This window comes from Oncorhynchus nerka, linkage group LG10 (assembly GCF_034236695.1).
Source record: "Oncorhynchus nerka isolate Pitt River linkage group LG10, Oner_Uvic_2.0, whole genome shotgun sequence".
In the NCBI taxonomy this organism is placed as follows: Eukaryota; Metazoa; Chordata; class Actinopteri; order Salmoniformes; family Salmonidae; genus Oncorhynchus; species Oncorhynchus nerka.
This window is the reverse complement of record NC_088405.1, coordinates 76,849,613-76,876,431: the sequence shown is the minus strand read 5'-3', so window position 1 is coordinate 76,876,431 and position 26,819 is coordinate 76,849,613. Positions and strand designations below refer to the sequence as shown.

Below are 26,819 nucleotides of genomic sequence, written 5' to 3'. Positions count from 1 at the left end.
ATATATAACATTCTGTTATAAACAGCAGTGCCCATAGGGGGAACAAAGGCACGTGCCCCCTCAGATTTGTCCTGTTTTTACATTTGTCAGATGTTAAATTATGTTGTTGAAGGAATTACTAATACATGTTTAAGTCCACGTTTTATTAGAATTATTTATAAAAAAGATCTATCGGCAGTATTTTGGGGAGGGGGCACACTGACTGGACCAGGAAAAGAGTACCCTGTTCTCAGCAGTAAGTGGTTCGTTCCAATGTGCACCATGGAGCAAGAGAGAGAGAGAGTAGAGTGACACACAGCATTTGATTTTAGCTGCCGTAGATTGGCAGGACTCACAGGAGGTATATTTGATCAAGCTATGTAGTCTATTGATTTCATCTTGATGAATAAATAAAAAAAATTGTTGTTTCCCTGTAATACTAGCCACCTAGCAATTTTATAAAGTTGGCTTTATCTAGCCAGTGTCACGATCGTTGTTCGAAATGGACCAAGGCGCAGCGTACTTAGAGTTCCACATGTTTAATAAATATAATGAAACTCACTAAAAACAATAAAGAAGCAAACGAAACGTGACGTTCTGTGCTGCTCACAGGCAGCTACACAAAAACAAGATCCCACAAACAACAGGTAGGGAAAGGCTGCCTAAATATGATCCCCAATCAGAGACAACAATAGACAGCTGCCTCTGATTGGGAACCATACCAGGACAACAAAGACATAGAAAACATAGACTACCCACCCTAGTCACACCCTAGGGTGGGTAGTCTCTAAGGTCAGGGCGTGACAGCCAGCTAGATATGTTCCCAATCTCCCGACCTCATAACTAGAAACTAAGCCGTTTCAGACTATCAATCTAGTTAGAGGAGCTTGTCTAACTATCTTAGCTGGCATGCCTGCTGGCAAGGTTGGAAGACTTTAGAAAAGCAATCAATTACTAAATGTACTGAATAAGACTCACATTCCTTTCAACCTTTTACCAGATTTTAGCAGAGATGCAGAGAAGCATATTACGTTTTTTTTTCTCCAAAGAACCACCAGTCAAAAGGATACAGACAGCTCAAGAGGTATACTTAAATATGCAGAAAAATGCTTGGTTTAAATTTTATTTAAATTGATAATATCATGATATTTTGTCTATTAATTATGATAAGATGATATGTTCCTCTATTCCTGTATTGATTGTAAATATAATATCCTAGACATGGTAGTGCAGTATACAGTGTTAAGATTTTTAAAAAAATTTTAACATCTTTATTTAACCAGGTAGGCAAGTTGAGAACAAGTTCTCATTTACAATTGCGACCTGGCCAAGATAAAGCAAAGCAGTTCGACACATACAACGACACAGAGTTACACATGGAGTAAAACAAACATACAGTCAATAATACAGTAGAAACAAGTCTATATACGATGTGAGCAAATGAGGTGAGATAAGGGAGGTAAAGGCAAAAAAAGGCCATGGTGGCAAAGTAAATACAATATAGCAAGTAAAACACTGGAATGATAGATTTGCAGAGGAAGAATGTGCAAAGTAGAAATAACACGGGGGCTGTTCGATGCTAATGCAGAACGCCATAGGATGTTTTTGTGTTGGTTAAGGGCAGTCAGGTCTGGGGAGAACCAAGGGCGTGATTGTGTGATTTACAACAGTCAGAATTGCACCCTAATTAAAATTTAAATTAAACATGTAACAAGGTATGCTTGGATAACATATGCAGACAAATAGACATATTTTTGACATAGAATTAGGCATAATGATTATAGCTCTAGATTGCAGGAGAAAAGCTGTTTCAGGTGTTTGAAAATGCAAAAATTCTCCAACCACTCCAACCAATTCTCCAACCACCAAAATAATGTGTGCCTGACACCCCTGCTTACAAGGACTTCTTAATTGCAATACTGCATTTTTAAAGGGCATTCCATTCAGAAGTTACACAAATAAAGTGCTTGAAAATAGAGAAAACCAACTGTTGTTACGTAGCATTGGGAGTGCGTGTTTGTGTTTGCGTGCTTGTGTGTGTGTCAAACCAATCAAACAGAAGAGGACAGGTGTTCCCTTCAATGTCTGATTCTTCTCAAGGTTAGTTCAAAGGAATTTTGCCTTACCACTTTTTGGAGAAGTTTGCTGAATTAACAGAGAGAATTTACAGTATGGCACAAAGAGCTTTACTTTGTAAATGTATTTTTTGAGACCACATCTTACCTGTACACGGCCCGCTTGTCTGACTCCAGCTGGGCCTGGGGGTCAAGGGTCACACTGACGGGGGTGTTCCCAGCCGCCGAGGATGCTGTGATGTGGACCTGCTGGGCCTTGGAGTTCTGTTGGGTGGTGCCTGTCATCTGAGGGCACAGCAAACAGAACCACAGTGAACTACAATACATAGACTGGTAGCCCTGGTCCCAGATCTGTATGTGAATAACCCCTCTTTTGAATGGGCTTTTGACTTAGAAGACTGGGTTTGTGTTCCACTATCTTATCTCCATCGTGCAGACACACACCTTATCAGATTCTGTGAACTACATGAGAGTGGATAGACAACTGGCTTGATCTTTCTACAAGGCCTATAAAAGATGAGTGTGTTACTGTGATGTGACAGTCTGGATGTGTACAATGCCTCTCTTCAATTGTGTTGGTCCCCTACCCCCACCTCTCTCTCTTTCTCATTCTCCCCCTTCATCCTCTCTCTCCTCTCAGCCTTTGGAGAGAAGGAAATTAGGCCCCTCCTCCCCCCTCCAAATCCCTCCTTACCCCAACCCCCTCTGTGTTGGTTTGGGGAGGAAGCTTCAAGTCTTAATCCCAGCTCCAAATGGGAAATAAATTAGCTTCTTCACACTTAACTAGCTCTCATTTGCATTTTGTTGCCAGCGCTGACTGAGACTCGGGAGATCTCCCCTGGCACTAATCCTCCGGGTGAAAGGAAAGAGTGGTAGAGAGGAGACAAGGAGGGGAGTGGTAAAGGTGCTCTGGAAAACCTGCTCTACTTCCTTCTCTAGGATAGCTAGGATGAGGTTGAGGTTGAACTGTTTGTCTAAGGTCATTTTGTCTCCTAATGACGATGGTTGAGATTGAGGTAGGGTAAGTCCTAGATCACAGGAGGCTGCTGATGGAAGGACGGATGATAATAATGGACGGAATGGTGTGAATGGAATGGTATCAAACACGTGTTTGATGTGTTCGATACCATTCCATTTATTCTGTTCTAGCCATTACTGTACTTTGAGCCCATCCCCCCCCAATTAAGGTGCTATCGGCAGCATGTGTCCTAGATATACAGTTTGGGCTAGCCTCTACTTCAAACTCTTATAACAATGTTTGTTTGGAAGTGCACTTGACTAAAGACAAATAAGAGACTCTGGATTTTTCAATTGATGAACTGATTTTCAATACATTTCCTGGATAGACTGAAATAAAAAACTGTCTTGGACCCCAACCCTGAGCTGACCACTAGTGGTGTACTGACCTGTTGGCTCTCCTGGTACGACGGTGGAGGAACGCTCTGGGTGGCCATCATTGTCAGTGCTGGTGCTGGGGACACATGTTGCATCATGGGACAGCTTCACATGGAGACCTGCAGGGGGATACAAACACACATGGTGTTAGGAGTACATTACATGCATTTTTGTAGAGTAGTGAACTACATATAGTTCAACTAGTAAGTTTACTACATTTTGCAGTACCTTGGTGGTAGTTGAACTAAAGTCTAAACTAGGTTGTGTTTTCAGTAGTTAATTACTTTTTTGCCATGTAGCTGTGTAGCTAACTACTGGAACTACACACAACTCTTTTTGCAAAAACAAAAGAAGATATGGGTGAAGTAGGCAATCATTTACTTTATTTTTCAGCATCAGACCTGCCTATTTTTTACTTGAAAAATACTGTCGTTTTTTTTGTTTAATAGGCTAAATTACACATAATGTTAACCCCAAAGTTATCTGTTCTTGCAATTTGTAGTCATTGACATTTCAGATTTACATATGATCATTTTTCACAAAGTAGTTTGGATGTGAACTACTTTTTGAAAATAACTTTAGTTATGTAAACTATATTTTTCTTAAGGTTAGCTTTAGTGTACCTTAACTTCTTACAGTGTAAAGTAATTGGTAGCTTGATAATCTTTTCAGATGAGCTTCCCCAACACTGATTATACTGTATATAAATATCAGGTGTTGTGTTGTGATAGAAGTGGCCTCTAACTGCTGGTCCAGGGTCAGAGCCCGTATTCATAAAATGTCTCAGAGTAGTAGAGCTTATCTACAGTTATGTTTTTTACAATAGACCATAATGAAGAAGAGCTTGTTTCAATCCATATCGCAGAAGTTCAGCGCTATAGCGTGTTTGAAATTTAAAGGCGATGAATGCAGTCTCCACATTTCACGGTAAACCCTGTATATGTCGGTTCAATTCCGAAATTACCTTTAAATATCAATTACTCTAAAGCACTGAACATCCATTATACGGATTGAATCGAGCCCTAAGACTAGATCAACACCCCTCTGGGAAGCTTTATGAATAGGCCCGTGTATTTACTTATCCTCCTAATCAGCTTTAGTTGGTGTTTTTCCTTGCTACTCTCAATACCTTGCTTGGTGCATTTCAATGTACATTAATAAAATACTTGATTGTTTGGATTTAGCAGGGTGATAACACATGTTATTAAAAACATTTATAAGCATTTAATGACTTGAATAAATATGCTTATGCAGCAATTGCCACATTTTGACAAAGGTAAGCAGAACTCCCTTTCACTAAATCCACAAAATGATTATCTTGCTGTACAGTATGTAAAATGTACCTGGGGTTGAGAATGACTGAGCAGCAGCTGTCTGGTTTATTACTGTGCAAGGCAGCCACCAGGTGCTGCTATGATTAAGTAATGGGAGAGGGGAAGAATACTGAACTATCTGTTATTTTTCTCCTCCCTGTGTTTGTGTGTTTCTGTCACTCCTACATTCTCTGTCTCTCTCTCAATTCCAAGGGCTTTATTGTCATAGGAAATATATGTTTACAAGTGAAATAGATAATAAACAAAGTGAGGATTAAAAATATGAACCGTAAACTTTACACTCACAAAAGTTCCAAAGGAATAGAGACATTCCAAATGTCATATTATGGCTATATACAGTGTTATAACGATGTTAAAATAGTTAAAGTACAAAAAGGAAAATAAATAAACATAAATATGGGTTTTATTTACAATTTGTTTTGTTCTTCACTGGTTGCCCTTTTCTTGTGGCAACAGGTCACAAATATTGCTACTGTGGGTTTCCACCCAAAATATACTGTATGGGAGTATATCAAAATTTGATTTGTTTTTGAGTTCTTTGTGGGTCTGTGTAATCTGATGAAAACGTGTGTTTCTAATATGGTTATACATTTGGCAGGAGGTTAGGAAGAGCAGCTCAGTTTCCACCTAATTTTGTAGGTAGTGTGCACATAGCCTGTCTTCTCTTGAGAACCAGGTCTGCCTATGGCGGCCTCTCTCAATGACAAGGCTATGCTCACTGAGTCTGTACATAGTCAAAGCTTTCCTTAATTTTGGGTCAGTCACAGTGGTCAGGTATTCTGCCACTGTGTACTCTGTGTTTATGACCAAATACCATTCTAGTTAGCTTTTCTTAATTCTTTCCAATGTGCCAAGTAATTATCTTCTTGTTTTCTCATGATTTGGTTGTCTAATTGTGTTGCTATCCTGGGATTCTGTGGGGTCTTTTTGTGTTTGTGAACAGAGCCTCAGGACCAGCTTGCTTATGGGACTCTTCTCCAGGTTCATCTCTCTATAGGTGATAGCTTTGTTATGGAAGGTTTGGAAATCGCTTCTTTTTAGGTGATTGTAGAATTGAACAGCTATTTTCTGGATTCTGATCATTAATGGGTATCGGCCTAATTCTGCTCTGCAGGCCATATTTGGGGTTTTACATTGTACACTGAGGTTATTTGTTGCAGAATTCTGAATGAGTTTCAATTTGGTGTTTGTCCCATTTTGTGAATTCTTGGGTTCACCCCAGACCTCACAACCATAAAGGGCAATGGATTATATAACTGATTCAAGTATATCAGGTATATATCAAGTTTAATTGGTATATCGAATGTTATGTTCCTTTTGATGGCGTAGAAGGCCCTTCTGGCATTGTCTCTCAGATCTTTTACAGCTTTGTGGAAGTTAACTGTGACACAGATGTTTAGGCTGAGGTATGTATAGTTTGTTGTGTACTCTAGGGAAACCATGTCTAGATGGAATTTGTATTTGTGATCCTGGAAACTGGACCTTTTTTGGAACACCATTATTTTTTGTCTTACTCAGATTTACTGTCTGGGCCCAGGTCTGACAGAATCTGTGCAGTAGATCTATGTGTTGCTGTAGGCCCTCCCTGGTTGGGGACAGAAGCACCAGATCATTAGCAAACAGTAGACATTTGACTTCAGATTCAAGTAGCATGAGGCCGGATGCTGCAGACTGTCTCTCTCTCTCTCTCTCTCTCTCTCTCTCTCTCTCTTACATATGATACATTGTAGACATATATACCATAGCTTCTAAATAAGTCCACAAACAATGTAGCATCACAGAATAAGTGACATTGTAATAAGAAAACAACATTACACTCAAAAGGGAATCAGTGCCCTTGTTTTTCCCATGTATTGGGTAGTAGGTTATACTTATGACACCAATCTAATCAGTGTCCAATTAAAGCTCCAGTCAGTGGACTAATTGCTATTGTCCAGAGCTGGAGGAATCCTGCAGGGTTGTCTACTGTACCAAGTGGAGTTCCCTGGGGAGCTCATTGGCTTATAGGGTCTCTGGAGTTGACACACACACACACACACACACACTCACACTCACACTGACACTGACACTCACACAAACACAGGGACCCCCTACCTGCATCACAACCTGTTAGGTAAACACAGCAGGCTCACCTCAGTGTGTTTCTAATGGTCTATCTATGTGACTGTGGGCTATATGTATATACTGACTACACAATACCTAACTTTTTGATACAATCATATTAACCTCATAGTAAGTCAAAAATATATCCTAGTATATACACTGCTCAAAAAAATAAAGGGAACACTTAAACAACACAATGTAACTCCAAGTCAATCACACTTCTGTGAAATCAAACTGTCCACTTAGGAAGCAACACTGATTGACAATACATTTCACATGTTGTTGTGCAAATGGAATAGACAACAGGTGGAAATTATAGGCAATTAGCAAGACACCCCCAATAAAGGAGTGGTTCTGCAGGTGATAACCACAGACCACTTCTTAGTTCCTATGCTTCCTGGCTGATGTTTTGGTCACTTTTGAATGCTGGTGGTGCTTTCACTCTAGTGGTAGCATGAAACGGTGTCTACAACCCACACTAGTGGCTCATGTAGTGCAGCTCATCCAGGATGGGACATCAATGCAAGCTGTGGCAAGAAGGTTTGCTGTGTCTGTCAGCGTAGTGTCCAGAGCATGGAGGCGCTACCAGGAGACAGGCCAGTATATCAAGAGACGTGGAGGAGGCCGTAGGAGGGCAACAACCCAGCAGCAGGACCGCTACCTCTGCCTTTGTGCAAGGAGGAGCAGGAGGAGCACTGCCAGAGCCCTGCAAAATAACCTCCAGCAGGCTACAAATGTGCATGTGTCTGCTCAAACGGTCAGAAACAGACTCCATGAGGGTGGTATGAGGGCCCGACATTCACAGGTGGGGGTTATGCTTACAGCCCAACACCGTGCAGGACGTTTGGCATTTGCCAGAGAACACCAAGATTGGCAAATTCGCCACTGGTGCCCTGTGCTCTTCACAGATGAAAGCAGGTTCACACTGAGCACGTGACAGACGTGACAGAGTCTGGAGACGCCGTGGAGAACGTTCTGCTGCCTGCAACATCCTCCAGCATGACCGGTTTGGCGGTGGGTCAGTCATAGTGTGGGGTGGCATTTCTTTGGGGGGCCGCACAGCCCTCCATGTGCTCGCCAGAGGTAGCCTGACTGCCATTAGGTACCAAGATGAGATGCTCAGACCCCTTGTGAGACCATATGCTGGTGCGGTTGGCCCTGGGTTCCTCCTAATGCAAGACAATGCTAGACCTCATGTGGCTGGAGTGTGTCAGCAGTTCCTGCAAGAGGAAGGCATTGATGCTATGGACTGGCCCGCCCGTTCCCCAGACCTGAATCCAATTGAGCACATCTGGGACATCATGTCTCGCTCCATCCAGCAACGCCACGTTGCACCACAGACTGTCCAGGAGTTGGCGGATGCTTTAGTCCAGGTCTGGGAGGAGATCCCTTAGGAGACCATCCGCCACCTCATCAGGAGCATAACCAGGTGTTGTAGGGTGGTCATACAGGCACGTGGAGGCCACACACACTACTGAGCCTCATTTTGACTTGTTTTAAGGACATTACATCAAAGTTGGATCAGCCTGTAGTGTGGTTTTCCACTTTAATTTTGAGTGTGACTCCAAATCCAGACCTCCATGGGTTGACAAATTTGATTTCCATTGATCATTTTTGTGTAATTTTGTTGTCAACACATTCAACTATGTAAAGAAAAAAGTATTTAATAAGAATATTTCATTCATTCAGATCTAGGATGTGTTATTTTAGTGTTCCCTTAATTTTTTTGAGCAGTGTATAAAACAACATTCCGGCTACCTAATCTTATTGGCCGAGGAGCATTCCTTAATATAACCCTGGAACCCTGACATTGTGATAAATGTCAAGTGTATTGCATTGTTAAAACCTCTTAAGTATCCACCCCTTTATTTCAATTTTTTTACATACCTAAATCTAACTGCCTGTAGCTCAAGATCTGAAGCAAGGACATGCATATTCGTGATACCATTTGAAAGGAAACACTTTGAAGTTTGTGTAAATGTGAAATGAATGTAGGAGAATATAACACATTAGATCTGGTAAAAGATAATACAAAGAAAAAAAAACATCATCTTTGAAATGCAAGAGAAAGGCCATAATGTATTATTCAAGCCCAGGCACAATTTAGATTTTGATGGCAGCAGTGTGTGTGCAACGTTTTAGACTGATCCAAGGAACCTTTGCATTTCTGTTCAAAATTTTGCCAAAATGGGCCTAATTGGTTTATTAATAACTTTTCAAGTTCATAACTGTGCACTCTTCTCAAACAATAGCATGGTATTCTTTCACTGTAATAGCTACAGTAAATTGGACAGTGCAGTTAGATGAATTAACAAGAATTTAATCTTTCTGCCAATATCAGATATGTCTATGTCATGGGAAATGTTCCTGTTACTTACAACCTCATGCTAATCGCATTAGCGCAAATTAGCTCAACCGTCCCGTGGAAGGGACACCTATCTGTAGAGATCCGTAAGAGGTTGCATTTTGAATACAGTTTAATTTGAGCTTGATCTCTAGTATTGTCAAGTGTGGTACCAGCAAGTGGTTTCTCTATGTAGACCAATACACATGTCTTTCTGTGCATATACACCAATACAAATGTTGACCTGTCTGTCTGTGTATACGGTATACACCAATACACATGTTGACCTGTCTGTCTGTGTATACAGTATACACATGTTGACCTGTCTTTCTGTGTACTGTATATACACCAATACACATATTGACCTGTCTGACTGTGTATACAGTATACACCAATACCCACAGTGACCTGTCTGTCTTTGCATGTACAGTGCCTTCAGAAAGTATTCATAACCCTTGACTTATTCCACATGTTGTTATGTTACAGCCTGAATTCAACATTGATTAAATATAAGGTGAACGCACCAATTTGTAAGTCGCTCTGGATAAGAGCGTCTGCTAAATTACTTAAATGTAAATGTAAATATCTCAGCGCAAGTGATGTCACCGATTGAAATGCTACTAGCATGCATAGCTAACTAGTTAGCCATTTCACACCGGATACACGCATATTCATCCACGCACGCATGTACACACACACACATGCACACACATACAGAGTGTCTATCCCCTCTTCATGACGATGCTGTATGCTCCTCACCCCCCACACACCCCTGATCAGCACATTCAGACCTAACCAACTCCTCACCCCCCACACACCCCTGTTCAACACACGCAGACCTGACACACTTGGCTTGACCTCTTGAAAGCTACCCTCCTCTACAACACTCCATCTTTTGAACTGACACAGACACACACATGCATGCACAGACACACACATACACACACAAAAAACATACTCACACACACACTTTTCCCATGCAAAGCACAACATCAGTGAATCAGCATGTCTAGTCATGAGCATGAAGGTCCCTCAGGATGCTATGGTATGAATCACAGTAATTGCTTGTGTGTTTACAGAAAGATTGGGAGCGGTACTGTGGAATAGATTATATTTGTCATCCTTACTAAGAAGGCTGAACTTCTATGGTAATTGTTAACAATCAGAGGTGCCCAGAAGTTAAGTCATATTGACATTGTGAGTCATACCAAATCAAGGCAGAGAGTTGCTTGGGACTGCACCATTTCAACTGTATTTTACAGGCAGAGAAGACTAAAAGCAGGGCACAAATTCCGATACGTCCATGCAAATAACTGAGACATTATAAAATGTTCTTTAAAAACAGCTGTATAGCATACCCAGTCACCATTTAGCATAAATAATGTGCCTGCTCTACTCTGAATAGAAACAGTGTCTTTGAGTTTGAGGGGTCACAAGTGCACAAGACAGCACATAGATCCAGACAGACAGAAGGGACAGGAAGTGATGCGAACGGCTGCTCAACTCTGACACAGACAGGATGACACAGAGGACAGGCGTGCTACACCAGTGAGCTCATCCCATCCTATCCTAGGACCTGGGCCTGACACCAACATCAGTGGAAAAGTGCCAGGGGGGCCAAAAACATAACACCCCCTCAACTCAGCCCTCCACTCAACACAGCTTTGGAAAGGATCCTGGCTCACATTTTTTATTACATCTGACGAGCTCCGTTCCAAATCATACAAATTGAGGATGTTGTGTGTGTTAGTGTGACTGTGATTTCTATACTGATTGCTATTCCTGGCTTGTGTTTTCATTCCAAGTGGAATCAGCTAAAAGGCATCTTCTCTGTTATCAGTGCTCATTTTAATTGCAAATGCAGAGAGCGAGTTAGTAATTAAATGGAAAATTGCAAATTAACCGATGAGTCTAAAAGATAAAGCAATTCCAATTATTGCACAGTATTTTAGGTGGCCTCTCAAGTCTCCCATCCCTCGAAGGAATGCAGTAGGCTACCTAACTGCGTTTCTAACACAACCACATTGATGTACAGGCAAATACACACAGACCTACAGTGCCTTCAGTAAGTATTCACACCCCTTGACTTTTTCCACATTGTGTTGTGTTACACCCTGAATTTAAAATTGATTAAATTGAGATTTGTTTATCACTGGACTACACACCCCATGAAGTCGAAGTGGAGTCATGTTTTTAGACATTTTTACTCATTCATTAACAATGAAAAAGCTGAAATTTCTTCAGTCAATAAGTATTTACTGTAATCCCTTTGTTATGGCAAGCCTAAATACATTTCAGGAATAAAAAAATTCTCAACAAGTCACAACAACAAGTTGCATGGACTCACTTGTGTGCAATAATAGTGTTTAACATCATTTTTAAATGACTGCCTTGTCTCTGTACCCCACACATAGAATGAAGGTCCATCAGTCAAGCAGCGAATTTCATACACAGATTCAGCCACAAAGACCAGGGAGTTTTTCCAATGCCTCGCAAAGAAGGGCACCTATTGGTAGACAAGCATGGTAAAGTTATTAATTACACTTCGGATGGTGTATCAATACACACATTCACCACAAAGATACAGGCGTCTTTCCTAACTCAGTTGCCGAATAAGAAGGAAATCACTCAGGGATTTCACCATGAGGCCAAATGGTGACTTTAAAGCAGTTGCAGAGTTTAATGGCTGTGACAGGAGAAAACTGAGGATGGATCAACAACATTGTAGTTACTCCACAATACTAACCTAATTGACAGACTGAAAAAAAGGAATCCTTTAATGAATAAAAATATTCCAAAACATGCATCCTGTTTGCAACAATTGTAAACGAGAGATTCTATTGGACAAATTCAGGGATGTTTATCCCCATGTTGTTCCGTTTTCTTCTGTTTAAGAAATATTTTTCAACAGAATCGGCAGAACATTACAGTTGGCACTATGCATTGAGGCAGATAGCGTTCTCCTGGCATTTGTCCGTTGGAAGCATGATCTCTTCTCCAGAAAACATGCTTCCACTGCTCCAGAGTCCAATGGCGGCAAGTTTTACACAACTCCAGCCGGCGCTGGGCATTGCACATGGTGATCTTAGGCTTGGGTGCGGCTGCTCGGCCATGGAAAGCCATTTCATGAAGCTCCCAACGAACAGTTCTTGTGCTGACGTTGCTGCCTGAGGCAGTTTGGAACTCGGTGGTATGTTGCAACTCGAGGACTGTCACAGCAGCCTCCTGTCCAGCTCAGGTATTCGGCGTCGCCGGCCTTCTAGCTGCTGCCAAACCTGCTGCTGGCAAATGCCCTTCACTCACCAACCTCGGACTTGTCTCGTCATCATTACACACATCTGGTTCCAATCCCCACTCTATCACTGTATATATACTCCCTCTGTCATTTGTCTTTGTCGGTCATTGTAGATGTTGTGTGTTTTCCTGAGAGGAATCTCTCCTACTATTTCCTGAGTACTTTATTATTTTGCACTTTGGGTTTGGTCATGCTTTTATATATGGTGCTTTAATAAATTCAGAAGTTCTGGAACCTCCAGCGACACAGATGCCATGGAGGTGGGCACTACGCACCGTCCCCCAGAGGAACGTATACACTGCTGTCAACAGAGTCCTGCTGCAGGGAGTCGGACAACCCCTGGAACACCGGTCCCAGAAGGAGAACCAGGCGAGGAAGCGACAGGCCAAGCACTGCTCCTGCACCTTCCCAGGTAGGCGTGAAGGTGCCTTGCTCCTCTCTGTCCACCCAGCCCGTCCTCCTTCCTGTCACCTTGCCGGACTATCCTGGCCCCCCACTGAGTCCTGCCCTAGGGGACTCAGGTTCTGCAGGCAATTTCCTAGACCGGTCAGTGGTCTTATCATTACGCATTAGTCCCTTTAGTCCCTTTTACAACCTCCTATCAGGAGTGTCAGGGAAGGTGTCTCTCTGTGTCTCTGTGCCACCTCTGTGGAAAGTCCGGACCAGGCCACCCACGTCCCTATCCCGGAGGAATTCCGGGAGCTACAGGTGGATTTTTCAAAGACTCGTGCCACGTAACTGCCCCCTCATCACCCATGGGACTGCACTATTGACCTACTGCCTGGTTCTACCCTCCCACGGAGGCACATCTACCCTCTCTCGCATGCAGAGACTGAAGCCATGGAGGTCTAAGTCCAGTAGGCGCTGGCCCAAGGATTACGCCCATCGGCGGCGCCCTAGTTCCAATCCCCACTTTATCACTGTATATATACTCCCTCTGTCATACTGTATGTATTTGTCTGTCATTGTAGATGTTGCTTGTTTTCCTGGGAGGAATCTCTCCTGCTATTTCTTGAGAACTTTATTATTTTACGCTTTGGATTTCATCCCGCTTTTATATACGGTGCTATATACGGTGCTACGGTGGGAATTCTGGATGAAAAGCGTGCACAAATTAAACTGCCTGCTACTCAGCCATAAAAGCTAGAATATGCATGTAATTACTAGATGTGGATAGAATACACTCTGAAGTTTCTAAAACTGTTTGAATGATGTCTGTGAGTATAACAGAACTCATATGGCAGGCAAAAACCTGAGAAAAAAACAACCAGGAAGTGGGAAATCTGAGGTTTGTAGTTTTTCAACTCTTGGCATATCGAATACACAGTGTCTATGGGGTAATATTGCACTTCCTAAGGCTTCCACTAGATGTCAACAGTCTTTAGAACCCTGTTTGATGCTTCTACTGTGAGGTGGGGGCGAATGAGAGGTGAATGAATCAGAGGTCTGCCAGAGAGCCACAAGCTCAGTCTCGCGCGTTCACGTGATATTAGCTCTTTTCCATTGCATTTCTACAGACAAAGGAATTCTCCGGTTGGAACATTATTGAAGATTTATGTTAAAAACATCCTAAAGATGTTTTTGATTCTATACATCATTTGACATGTTTCTACGGACTGTAACAAACTTTTTGACTTTTCGTCTGCTCCTAGTGATCGCGTGTCGTGAGTTTGAATTGTGTACTGAACAAGCGAACAAGGTATTTGGAGATAAATGATGGACATTATCGAACAAAACAAACATTTATTGTGGAACTGGGATTCCTGGGAGTGCATTCTGATAAATCATCAAAGGTAAGTGAATATTTATAATGCTATTTCTGACTTCTGTTGACCCCACAACATGGCGGATATCTGCATGGCTTGTTTTTGTGTCTGAGCGCTGTACTCAGATTATTGCATGTTGTGCTTTTTCCGAAATATTTTTTTGAAATCTGACACAGCGGTTGCATTAACCTGTTGCTTCTACTCGGGACGCTTGCGTCCCAACTAGAGCTCTGGAAATGCAAATGCGCTACGCTAAATGCTAATAGTATTAGTTAAAACTCAAAAGTTCATTAAAATACACATGCAGGGTATCAAATTAAAGCTACACTCGTTGTGAATCCAGGCAACAAGTCAGATTTTTAAAATGCTTTTCGGCGAAAGCATGAGAAGCTATTATCTGATAGCATGCAACACCCCAAAAGACCCACAGGGGACGTAAACAAAATAATTAGCATTTCGGCGTTACACAAACCGCACAATAAAATAGAAAACATTCATTACCTTTCACCATCTTCTTTGTTGGCACTCCTAGATGTCCCATAAACACTACTTGGGTCTTTATTTCGATTAAATCGGTCCATATAAAGCCTAGATATCGTTATATGTAGACTGTGTGATAAACGAAAAAAAACATTGTTTCAAAACGTAACGTCATTTTTTTAAATTCAAAAAGTCGACGATAAACTTTCACAAAACACTTCGAAATACGTTTGTAATGCAACTTTAGGTATTAGTAAACGTTAATAAGCGATAAAATTCATCAGGAGGCGATGTAAAGATCATTAGCTGTCCGTCTGGAAAAATGTCCGGCTAGAAACTCAACGAAAATATCCGGTCCCAGACCGGAGGAGATACGGTGTCCTGCATGTGTTTGACCAAGAAAAAACTCGAAGGGAAATGACAAGACTCTAGACACCGTGTGGAAGCTGTAGGTACTGCAACCTCAGTCAATTAATTGTGGTTCACCTTTATCAATGGGTTCAAATAGAGCATGGATATATTTTCCCATTTTCAGTGATCAGTTTTTCCTGTGCTTTTCGATGTAAATGCCGTTCTGGTAAAGCCACAGCAGTGATTTAACCAGTTTTTTAAACGTCTGAGTGTTTTCTATCCACACAGACTAAGCAAATGCATATACTATATTCCTGGCATGAGTAGCAGGGCGCTGAAATGTTGCGCGATTTTTAACAGAATGTTCAAAAAAGTAGAGGGTCGACTTAAGAGGTTAAGGAGAAGTGGATCTAAAATCCCATGCATAACAGTTGTATCTTTTAGCAATGTTTATTATGAGTATTTCTGTAAATTGATGTGGCTCTCTGCAAAATCACCAATGTAAACTCTGATTTTTGGATATAAATATTAACTTTACAGAACAAAACATACATGTATTGTGTAACATGAAGTCCTATGAGTGTCATCTGATGAAGATCATCAAAGGTTAGTGATTAATTTTATCTATATTTCTGCTTTTTGTGACTCCTCTCTTTGGCTGGAAAAATGGCCTGCAGTTTCACTGGCTGTTGACGAGGTGGGACGTAGCGTCCCACACCCTAGAGAGGTTTATAAATTCAGTAGTTCTAAATCTGCGACTGCCTCCTCCTCTCTACACTTGTGACAAGAACAGACAATTTTACGCGATACGCGCTTCAGCACTCGGTGATCCTGTTCTGCTAGCTTGTGTGGCCTACCACTTCGCAGCTGAGCTGTTGTTGCTGCTTGTAGTTTCCACTTCACAAAAACAGCACTTATGTTTTGATGTTTTGCATCATTGAGTGCTGAAGTCATTTCCTGTCACAAGTTGTGGACTTGTTTACGTACTGCTGTGCGTTTTGTTTCTATTGTTACATTGCTACCTGCCAACATGACGGTTTTTACTTTTTAATTAAAATTTGATGTATATTTTTTAGTTTTTTCCCCCCTCGCTCGACTTTTTTCATTCAACTTTTTCACCCCAGACGTTTTATCTGGACATGATTTTACAGGACGTTCATCAGCCGAAGCTAAGTAGTAGCATTAACATTATGCCTTCTAATTGCAGTCACTGTACTCATAATATACAGGAGAACGAGCCTGGTACGCAGGCTCGAGGTCGGGGCAGCCCAACCAAGGATTATCAAAAGCCGTGCTATAAATTCTCAGACAACCCAAAGATTCCTAGATGCCCTTCCAGATTCCCTCCACCTACCCAAGGACGTCAGAGTACAACAATCGGTTAACCACCTAACTGAGGAACTTAATTTAACCTTGCATAATACCCTAGATGCAGTCGCACCCCTAAAAACAAAAACATTTGTCATAAGAAACTAGCTCCCTGGTATACAGAAAATACCCGAGCCCTGAAGCAAGCTTCCAGAAAATTGGAACGGAAATGGCGCTACACCAAACTGGAAGTCTTCTGATTAGTTTGGAAAGACAGTACCATGCAGTATCGAAGAGCCCTCACTGCTGCTCGATCATCCTACTTATTTGAGGAGAATAACAACAATCCTAGATTTAATTTTGATACTGTCACAAAGCTAACTAAAAAGCAGCATTCCCCAAGAGAAGATGGCTTTCACTTCAGCAATGATAAATTCATGAACATCTTTGAGGAAAATCATCATTAGAAATAAAATCCTCTTTAAATCTGTGTATTTCGTCAAAGCTCAGTTGTCCTGAGTCTGCGCAACACTGCCAGAACCTAGAATCAAGGGAGACACTCAAGTTTTTTAATACTATATCTCTTGACACATTGATGAAAATAGTCATGGCATGTAAACCTTCAAACTGCAGACTGGACCCTATTCCAACTAAACTACTGAAAGAGCTGCTTCCTCTGCTTGGCCCTCCTATGTTGAACATAATAAACGGCTCCCTATCTACCGGATGTGTACCAAACTCACTAAAAGTGGCAGTAATAAAGCCTCTCTTGAAAAAGCGAAACCTTGACCCAGAAAATATTTTAAAAACTATCGGCCTATATCAAATCTCCCATTCCTCTCAAAAAAATGTGAAAAAGCTGTCTGCCTTCCTGAAGACTAACGATGTATACAAAACGCTTCAGTCTGGTTTTAGACCCCATCATAGCACTGAGACTGCACTCGTGAAGGTGGTAAATTACCTTTTAATGGTGTCAGACCAAAGCTCTGCATCTGTCCTCGTGCTCCTAGACCTTAGTTCTGCTTTTGATACTATCAATAACCACATTCTTTTGGAGAGATTGTAAACCCAAAATGGTCTACACGGACAGGTTCTGGCCTGGATTAGATCTTATCTGTCTGAAAGATATCACTTTGATGGTTTGTCCTCTGACAAATCAACTGTAAATGTTGGTGTTCCTCAAGGTTCCGTTTTAGGGCCTCTAATGTTTTCACTATATATTTTACCTCTTGGTGATGTCATTCAGAAACATAATGTTAACGTTCACTGCGATGCGGATGATACACAGCTGTGAATTTTGATGAAACATGGTGAAGCCCCACAATTGCCCTCCCTGGAAGCCTGTGTTTCAGACATTAGGAAGTCGATGGCGGCAAATGTTGTACTTTTAAACTCGGACAAAACATAGATGCTAGTTCTAGGTCCCAATAAACAAAGAGATATTCTGTTGGATCTGACAATTAATCTTGATGGATGTACAGTCATCTCAAATAAAACTGTAAAGGACCTCGGCGTTACCTCTTTTGACGAACATATCAAGACTGTTTCAAGGACAGCTTTTTCCATCTATGTAACATTGCAAAAATCTGAAACTTTCTGTTCAAAAATCTATCCATGCTTTTGTCGCTTCTAGATTAGACTACTGCAATGCTCTACTTTCCGGCTACCCGGATAAAGCACTAAATAAACTTCAGTTAGTGCTAAACACGGCTGCAAGAATATTGACTAGAACCAAAACATTTGATCATATTGCTCCAGTGCTAGCCTCTCCTGTTCAGGCTAGGGCTGCGTTAAAGGTTTTACTGCTAACCTACAACGCATTACATGGGCTTGCTCCTATCTATCTTTCCGATTTGGTCCTGCTGTACATACCTATACATATGCTACGGTCACAAGACACAGGCCTGGTTATTGTGCCTAGAATTTCTAAGCAAACAGCTGGAGACAGGGCTTTCTCTTATAGAGTTTCATTTTTATGCAATGGTCTGCCTATCCATGTGAGAGACGCAGACTCAGTCTCAACCTTTAAGTCTTTATTGAAGACTCATCTCTTCAGTAGGTCCTATGATTGAGTGTAGTCTGGCCCAGGGGTGTGAAGGTGAATGGAAAGGCACTGGAGCGATGAACCACCCTTGCTGTCTCTGCCTGGCCGGTTCCCCTCTCTCCACTGGGATTCTCTGCCTCTAACCCTATTATGGGGGCTGAGTCACTGGGATACTGGTGCTCTTCCATGCCATCCCTAGGAGGGATGTGTCACTTGAGTGGGTTGAGTCTCTGACATGATCTTACTGTCCGGATTGGCACCACCCTCGGGTTCGTGCCGTGGGGAAGAACTTTGCGGGCTATACTTGGCCTTGTCTCAGGGTAGTAAATTGGTGGTTGAAGATATCCCTCTAGTGGTGTGGGGGCTGTGTTTGGTAAAGTGGGTGGGGTTATATCCTGCCTGGTTGGCCCTGTCCGGGGGTACAGTCGGACGGGGCCACAGTGTCTCCCGACCCCTCCTGTCTCAGGATCCAGTAATTATGCTGCAATAGTTTGTGTTGGGGGCTAGGGTCAGACTGTTATATCTGGAGTATTTCTCCAGTCTTATCCGGTGTCCTGTGTGAATTTAAGTATGCTCCCTCTAATTCTCTCTCTCTCACTTTCTCTCTTTCTTTCTCCCTCTCTCTCTCTCTCTCGCATTCTCTTTCTCTTCTCTCAGAGGACCTGAGCCCGAGGACCATGCCTCAGGACTACCTCGCCTGATGACTCCTTGCTGTCCCCAGTCCACCTGGTCGTGCTGCTGCTCCAGTTTCAACTGTTCTGCCTGTGGCTATGGAACCCTGACCTGTTCACCCGAAGTGCTACCCGGACCTTCTGTTTTTGACTCGATCTCTCTACCACATCTGCTGTCTCAAACTCTGAATGATCGGCTATGAAAAGCCAACTGACATTCACTCCTGGGGTGCTGACCTGTTGCACACTACAACCACTGTGATTATTATTACTTGACCCTGCTGGTCATCAATGAATGTTTTAACTTCTTGGCCATGTACTGTTATAATCTCCACCCATCACAGCCAGAAGAGGACTGGCCACCCCTCAGAGCCTGGTTCCTCTCCAGGTTTCTTTCTAGGTTTCTGCCTTCCTAGGGAGTTTTTCGTAGCCACTGTGCTTTTACATCTGCATTGCTTGCTGTTTGGGGTTTTAGGCTGGGTTTCTGTATAGCTCTTTGTGACATCGGCTGATGTAAAAGGCCTTTAAAATTACATTTGCTGTAGCAGGGCAGAAATTTGACGAACTGCCACGTTGAAAGTCATTGAGCTCTCCAGTAAGGCCATTCTACTGCCAATGTTTGTCAATGGAGATTGATATACACGGCTGTGATTATAATTGAAGAGTATTCTCTTGGTAGATAATGCGGTCGGCATTTGATTGTAAGGAATTCTAGGTCAGGTGATCAAAAGGACTTGAGTTCCTGTATGTTGTTATGATCACAGCACGACTCATTAATCATAAGGCATACACCCCCCCCCAGTGGGCGATGTGCCCGTCTACGGAGCCTGACCAGAAGACCGCTCCAGAAGACCGCTCTGCGGTGACGTTGTTTTTGGACGTCTGCTGGGATCCGATCCATTGTCCTGGGTGGTGGACCAAACAGAAGATCCGCTTCGGTAAAGTTGTATTCCTGGTCGTAATGTTGGTAAGTTGACGTTGCTCTTATATCCAATAGTTCCTCCCGGCTGTATGTAATAAGACTTAAGATTTCCTGGGGTAACAGTGTAAGACATAATACATTAAAAAACTAAAGTTTCCTAACGAAGCGTGGCGGCCATCTCTGTCAGCGCCGGATGTGAAAGACAGAAACTAAAACAGGAAAATCTCGTGCTCAGGTCTGTTCAACGCTGGTCCGACCAATCTGATTCCACACTTCAAGATTGCTTCGATCACGTGGACTGGGATATGTTCCGGATAGCGTTGGGCAACAAAATTGATGTATACGCTGATTCGGTGAGCGAGTTTATTAGCAAGGTGATGTTGTACCCACGGCGACTACTAAAACCTTCCCCAACCAGAAACCGTGGATTGATGGCAGCATTTGCGCAAAATTGAAAGTGCGAACCACTGCTTTTAATCATGGCAAGGTGACCGGAAACATGACCAAATACAAACAGTGTAGCTATTCCCTCCGCAAGGCAGTCAAACAAGCTAAGCGTCAGTATAGACACAAAGTAGAGTCGCAATTCAATGGCTCAGACACGAGAGGTATGTGGCAGGATCTACAGTCAATCACGCACTACAAAAATAAAACCAGCCCCATCGTGGAAACCGATGTCTTCCTCCCAGACAAACTAAACAACTCCTTTGCTCGCTTTAAGGACAATACAGTGCCACTGTCACAGCCCGCCACCAAAACCAGCGGGCTCTCCTTCACCGCAGCCAACGTGAATAAAACATTTAAACGTGTTAACCCTCGCAAGGCTGCCGGCCCAGACGGCATCCCTAGCCGCGTCATCAGAGCATGCACAGAGCATGGCTGGTGTGTTTACGGACGTATTCAAACAAACCCTATCCCAGTCTGCTGTTCCCACATGCTTCAAGAGGGCCACCATTGTTCCTGTTTTCAATAAAGCTAAGGTAACTGAGCTAGGTCCACAGACGACGCAATCGCAATCACACTGCACACTGCCGTAACCCACCTGGACAAGAGGAATACCTATGTAAGAATGCTGTTCATCGACTACAACTCAGCATTTAACACCATAGTACCCTCCAAACTCGTCATTAAGCTCGTGCCTGGGTCTCAACCCCGCCCTGTGCAACTGGGTCCTGGACTTTCTGACAGGCCTCCCCCAGGTGGTGAAGGTAGGAAAAAACATCTCCACCCCGCTGATCCTCAACACTGGGACCCCACAAGGGTGCGTTCTCAGCCCTCTCCTGTACTCCCTGTTCACCCATGACTGTGTGGCCATGCACACCTCCAACTCAATCATCAAGTTTGCAGACGACACTACAGTGGTAGGCTTGATTACCAACAACGACGAGACGGCCTACAGGGAGGAAGTGAAGGCCCTCGGAGTGTGGTGTCAGGAAAATAACCTCACACTCAATGTAAACAAAACAAAGGAGATGAATGTGGACTTCAGGAAACAGCAGAGGGAGCAGCCCCATATCCACATCAACGGGACAGTAGTGGAGAAGGTGGAAGTTTTGAGTTCCTCGGCGTGCACATCATGGACAAACTGAAATGGTCAACCCACACAGACAGCGTGGTGAAGAAGGCACAGAAGCGCCTCTTCAACCTCAGGAGGCTGAAGAAATTTGGCTTGTCACCAAAAACAGTCACAAACTTCTACAGATGCACAATCGAGAGCATCCTGTCGGGCTGTATCTCCGCCTGGTACACCAACTGCTCCGCCCACAACTGTAAGACACTCCAGAGGGTAGTGAGGTCTGCACAACTCATCACCGGGGGTAAACTACCTGCCCTCCAGGACACCTACACCGCCCAATGTCACAGGAAGGCCAAAAAGATCATCAAGGACAACAACCAGCCGAGCCACTGCCTGGTCACCCCGCTATCATCCATAAGGCGAGGTCAGTACAGGCGCATCAAAGCTGGGACCGAGAGACTGAAAAACAGCTTCTTTCTCAAGGCCATCAGACTGTTAAACAGCCATCAATAACATTGAGTGGCTGCTGCCAACATACTGACTCAAATCTCTAGCCACTTTAATAATTAAAAATTGGATGTAATAAATGTATCACTAGTCACTTTAAACAATACCACTTTATATAATGTTTACATACCCTACATTACTCATCTCATATGTATATACTGTACTCTATACCATCTACTGCATCTTGCCTATGCCATTCGGCCATCGCTCTTCCATATATTTATATGTACATATTCTTATTCATTCCATTATACTCGTGTGTATAAGGTAGTTGTTGTGAAATTGTTAGATTACTTGTTAGATATTACTGCATGGTCGGAACTAGAAGCACAAGCATTTCGCTACACTCGCATTAACATCTGCTAACCATCTGTAAGTGACCAATAAGATTTGATTTGATTTGAGATTGCATGGCTTTGTGCTCGATTCTATACACCTGTCAACAACGGGTGTGGCTGAAATAGCCAAATCCACTCATTTAAAAGGTTGTCCACATACTTTCTTATACAAAGTGTATTTTTGTTTTTCATTTTCAATAAATTCACTTTTTCATGGGGTATTGTGGGTAGATGGGTTAGAGAAAATATATTTAATCCATTTTGAATTCAGGCTGTAACACAACAAAATGTGGACTAAGTAAAGGGGTATGAACACTTTCTGAAGGCACTGTACATACACACAAACACAGACACACAAACACAAACACACACAGTGTCACGTTCTGACCTTAGTTCCTTTGTGATGTCTTTGTTTTAGTATGGTCAGGGCGTGAGTTGGGTGGGCAGTCTATGTTCTTTTTTCTATGATTTGTTATTTCTGTGTTTGGCCTGGTATGGTTCTCAATCAGAGGCAGCTGTCAATCGTTGTCCCTGATTGAGAACCTTACTTAGGCAGCCTGTTTTCACCCTTGAGTTGTGGGTGATTATTTTCTGTTTTGTATCTGTACCAGACAGAACTGTTTCGGTTTAAGTTCGTTCTCTTGTTGGTTTTTGTATTTTAGTGTTCTGAGTTCTATTAAAGAATATGAACATTTACCACGCTGTGCATTGGTTCTCACCTTCTTCCACCACAGACAACCGTTACACACAGGAGGACAACAAAGGGCCAATTAATATCAGGACCTGTATTTTTATGGAGTTGAAATATAACACTCAAATAGACAACAAAACTAGCCTGGTAGAATGGTAGGGACAAAATACCCCTGTCCCAAAGCAGCACTGATCAGTGCCTGTTAATTATTGCAATACAAGAACAAATACACACTGGACCAACTAAGAGGAATATGGCTACACCATAAACCACAACATATGTGCCAGTTGGTTGAGAACCCAATGTCCGAAAGATTTTTGTATTTAACAAAGAGCACCCCTCAAATATTCTAGAATGCACAATGCATATCAATGGAGAATTGCCTGTAGTCAATGCAAAAATACAAAGGCAAGCATAAAAATAATCATAAAAAGTCATAAAATTATTCAATAAACATCAAAGGCTTTTCTAAATTTGGAGGAGCGTGGCTGCAAAGGGTGACAATTGTACTATTTAATCAGATTCAGGGAAGTGTATAATATTACTGTAAAGACCACTCCTTTTTCAAATTCAATTTTCCAACCAGGTTCATTTCTATTATGAGCCGTAACATCGGCCTACATCATATTGACTCAAAGCCAGTTAGTGGCTGAATCCCAATTTGACACCATTTACCCCTAGTATAGATATGAAATCCATATCTGGTCAAATTTGATGCGATTGAGTCCTATACCATCCACACTTGACCTGATAGTACATTGTGAGCCATAACCATCCCATATCTGCTTTGTGATCAGATGATTGTTTTGGAATGTGTTTAAATGTCACACAGTCAGCTCACTGTCAAATCTAACAAATGCTCTACTACGTGACCTGATACAGTATGTCCATATTTGACATCATAATAGCCCTGATACACCCTAGACCACCACATCGTCAAATGAAATGTTAATCAAATCAAACAGTCGAATCCACCATGTGTTGTGTGTGTGTGCGTGCGTGCGTGTGTGTGCGTGTGTGTATGTGTTGGAGTGTCAATGTAAGTATGTGTGTGTGGGTGTGTGGGTGTGTGGGTCGAGTCCATTGTGTGTGCATAGAGTGCAAAAAGGTTCAATGCAGATAGTCTGGGTAGCTATTTGGTTCATTCTTATGGCTTGGGGGTAGAAGCTATTCATGGTCCTGTTGGTTCCAGACTTAGCCTCATGGTCAAGTCACTATGTGGTCAGAAAAAACTAGGCTCCAGTCATAACCTTTATTTGTTTTCAGGTAATCAGGGAATTTGGGGGATTTTGTTTAAGTGTAAGCTGTATAAGCATATGACTCAATTCCTTGAGGTAAGCACAAATCTACAAGTGATTAAACTTTTACCAATCCAACCATTTCAGGTTAGTGGTTACTTTTCGGAGGCATTCGAACAGGGCCGATGTCTAGCTATTTGGCCAACCAGGTATCACAGGTTGACTTGAGAGTTGATGTTTGTCTACCTTCTACCAAATGTCTATGGATGAAATTAAGTTAAACACCAGTTTTTGACATTAAAGTTGAGATACTGTTACCAAAAACACTTGAGTCGGGCTGGGGTTTTCAAATTCCGTTATGTTATGGGATACGTTTTAAAACAGGGTTACGTTTAGGAATGAATTCCGAGAAGTTAAGGGTTGGTTTAGGAAAGGCTTGAAACAGAATAAAAAAAGATTGCCTAGAACTTGGATTGAACACAGAACCCTCGGCTCAGAGTTGCCCCTAGTGGCTGGTTTTGAAGGCAATTGTAGAGCTTCTATGGACCTGGATGGATGTCTAACTTCGACTTCAAACTAGAGTGATCTCCCTGATGTGGCAGGAACTTTGGGTTCGATCGCTGAGCCTTCCCACCAGGGGCTTCATGCTCCTTGAGAGCCCTGGCTGAGGAAAGGCTAAAGATGTCATCGATAATTCTCGACATGAACCCGGGCAGCAATCGTTAGCTCGTCTGATAACAGTGGCTAATTTATACAAGCTTCTAGGGAGTCCAGGCTATTGATGAGGCTGGCTGGGGAGGGGGAAAGCACCGTGGTGTCTAGCTGCTCATGTAGCTGGCTGGCTCCGAATCTCTCAGATTCTGTGTCTTACTCAATGTGACTGAAAACAGATACACATAGCCATGTCTGTCACACTCTCTGTCACACTCTCTGTCACACTCTCTCTTTCTCTCTCTCTTTTTCTCTAACACATACACATACACACACACAAACACAAACACACACACACACATTCTTATTCCTCTTTTGCTAATACTAGGCCCGGATCAGATTTCTACCAAATGTGAGTTACAGTATTTAAACAATTAACTCCCCCACCAAAAACAAACAGTCAGAAGAAGTGTTAGTAAAAAAATAGTGGGAATGTTTGAAGTTGAAAGACATCTCCATTGATGTGTCTGACACACAGTGATTCGGCGCTCTTGAACAGTGCTCAGCTAGGTTTCCCAGCAAACAGAAAACAGGTGATGCCTGCAGTCAAGGGGATGTGGTCAGATGAGTGTTTACAGCACACACTTCATCCAAATACTCTTTGGCTCTACGAAAAAGGCTGGGAAGGAATTAAGGAAACCATGTGTTGGAGGATGATGCGTGAGTCCTTCCAACACACACATACTGAGAAACTATCAACAGCACAACACAGACTTACTTCAAGATCGATCCCACATATGATTGTTTCATGCTGCACAATGCCAGACTCTGATGTCAAGAAGAACATGTTGGAATGTGGCAGTTTAAAAGGGATTTTGAAGTTAGTGCGCCATGCTCCGATTTCAACTACGCATTCAGGATCATAAAGGAGAAAACCACTCTGCGAGGCAACCACCACAACATTTGTTTGAGCCAAAGGGCTGCCATTTCAGAAACTGAAATCCCCCCCCTTTTCCCATTTGAGTTTCCTGGTGACGGAGATGAATAACATTTGTATCGGAGGTCACACCTAGCCCAAATATCATGCATCTTAATGTCCTGAGTTATAGCAATAGCACAGATGAAGAAATAAATGAGGTATTCTGAATATGGGTATCCAATCACTGCTCATTCGTAGGGGTAGATTTGCAATGCAAAGGGAAGAGAAGGGGAGGCCTTGGTGGGTATTCAACGTGTTAGAGGGAAGGCCTTGGCAGGTGGTAATGATGGGTACCACACACACACAAACACACATACACCACACCGTAGAGCCCGAGGCGGGTGGGCTCAACAGTGGTCCTCTGGCCACATGGCCCCAGGCTAGGAAGAGGCTCACACATCACAGGGCCCAGCCTTCTTCTCCCAATCCACCTCATTAACCTGGCCAAGCAGCAGGTAGAGCCACCTCAACCAGCACCTCTACCCGCCGCCCACGCTCCTCTCTATCCATAACTATACTCATCAACCTCTCCTAGTCTTCTTACTTAGCATTCATCCTACTATCCTTCACACAGACATAATCCCTGGCTGTGTATTTCCGCTTTCCATGTTATCTGTTATTTGTAGCTTGTGAGTTGTGGAAACACTTTGTTGTTTTTATGTATTTTTGTTTTGTTGCTTTTTGCACGTAGCACACTTTTCTGCGTGCTACGTGTTGCTAGTCCTATGTTGCTCTGCATGTGCTCACTGCTATTTTGTTATTGTAATTGTTTTTAATAACTTTCCCAGGGACTGCGGTTGAAACTTTTACTGAAAAGTTGATAAACGTCCCT

The 26,819-nt window shown here is 42.6% G+C and overlaps 1 protein-coding gene across 1 annotated transcript in view; it reads right to left on the bottom strand.

Annotated features, from left to right (window-relative positions):
• The window catches only part of LOC115136017 (uncharacterized), a 133,541-nt gene that overhangs the window by 59,992 nt on the left and 46,730 nt on the right, over positions 1 to 26,819 (bottom strand). The window contains exons 3-4 of the mRNA XM_029671342.2: positions 3,461 to 3,568; positions 2,203 to 2,339 (exon numbers count right to left, since the gene is read on the bottom strand). Coding sequence (XP_029527202.2) covers positions 2,203 to 2,339; positions 3,461 to 3,547 — 224 coding nt within the window. The 5' untranslated portion in view covers positions 3,548 to 3,568. The remainder of the gene's footprint in view (positions 1 to 2,202; positions 2,340 to 3,460; positions 3,569 to 26,819) is intronic.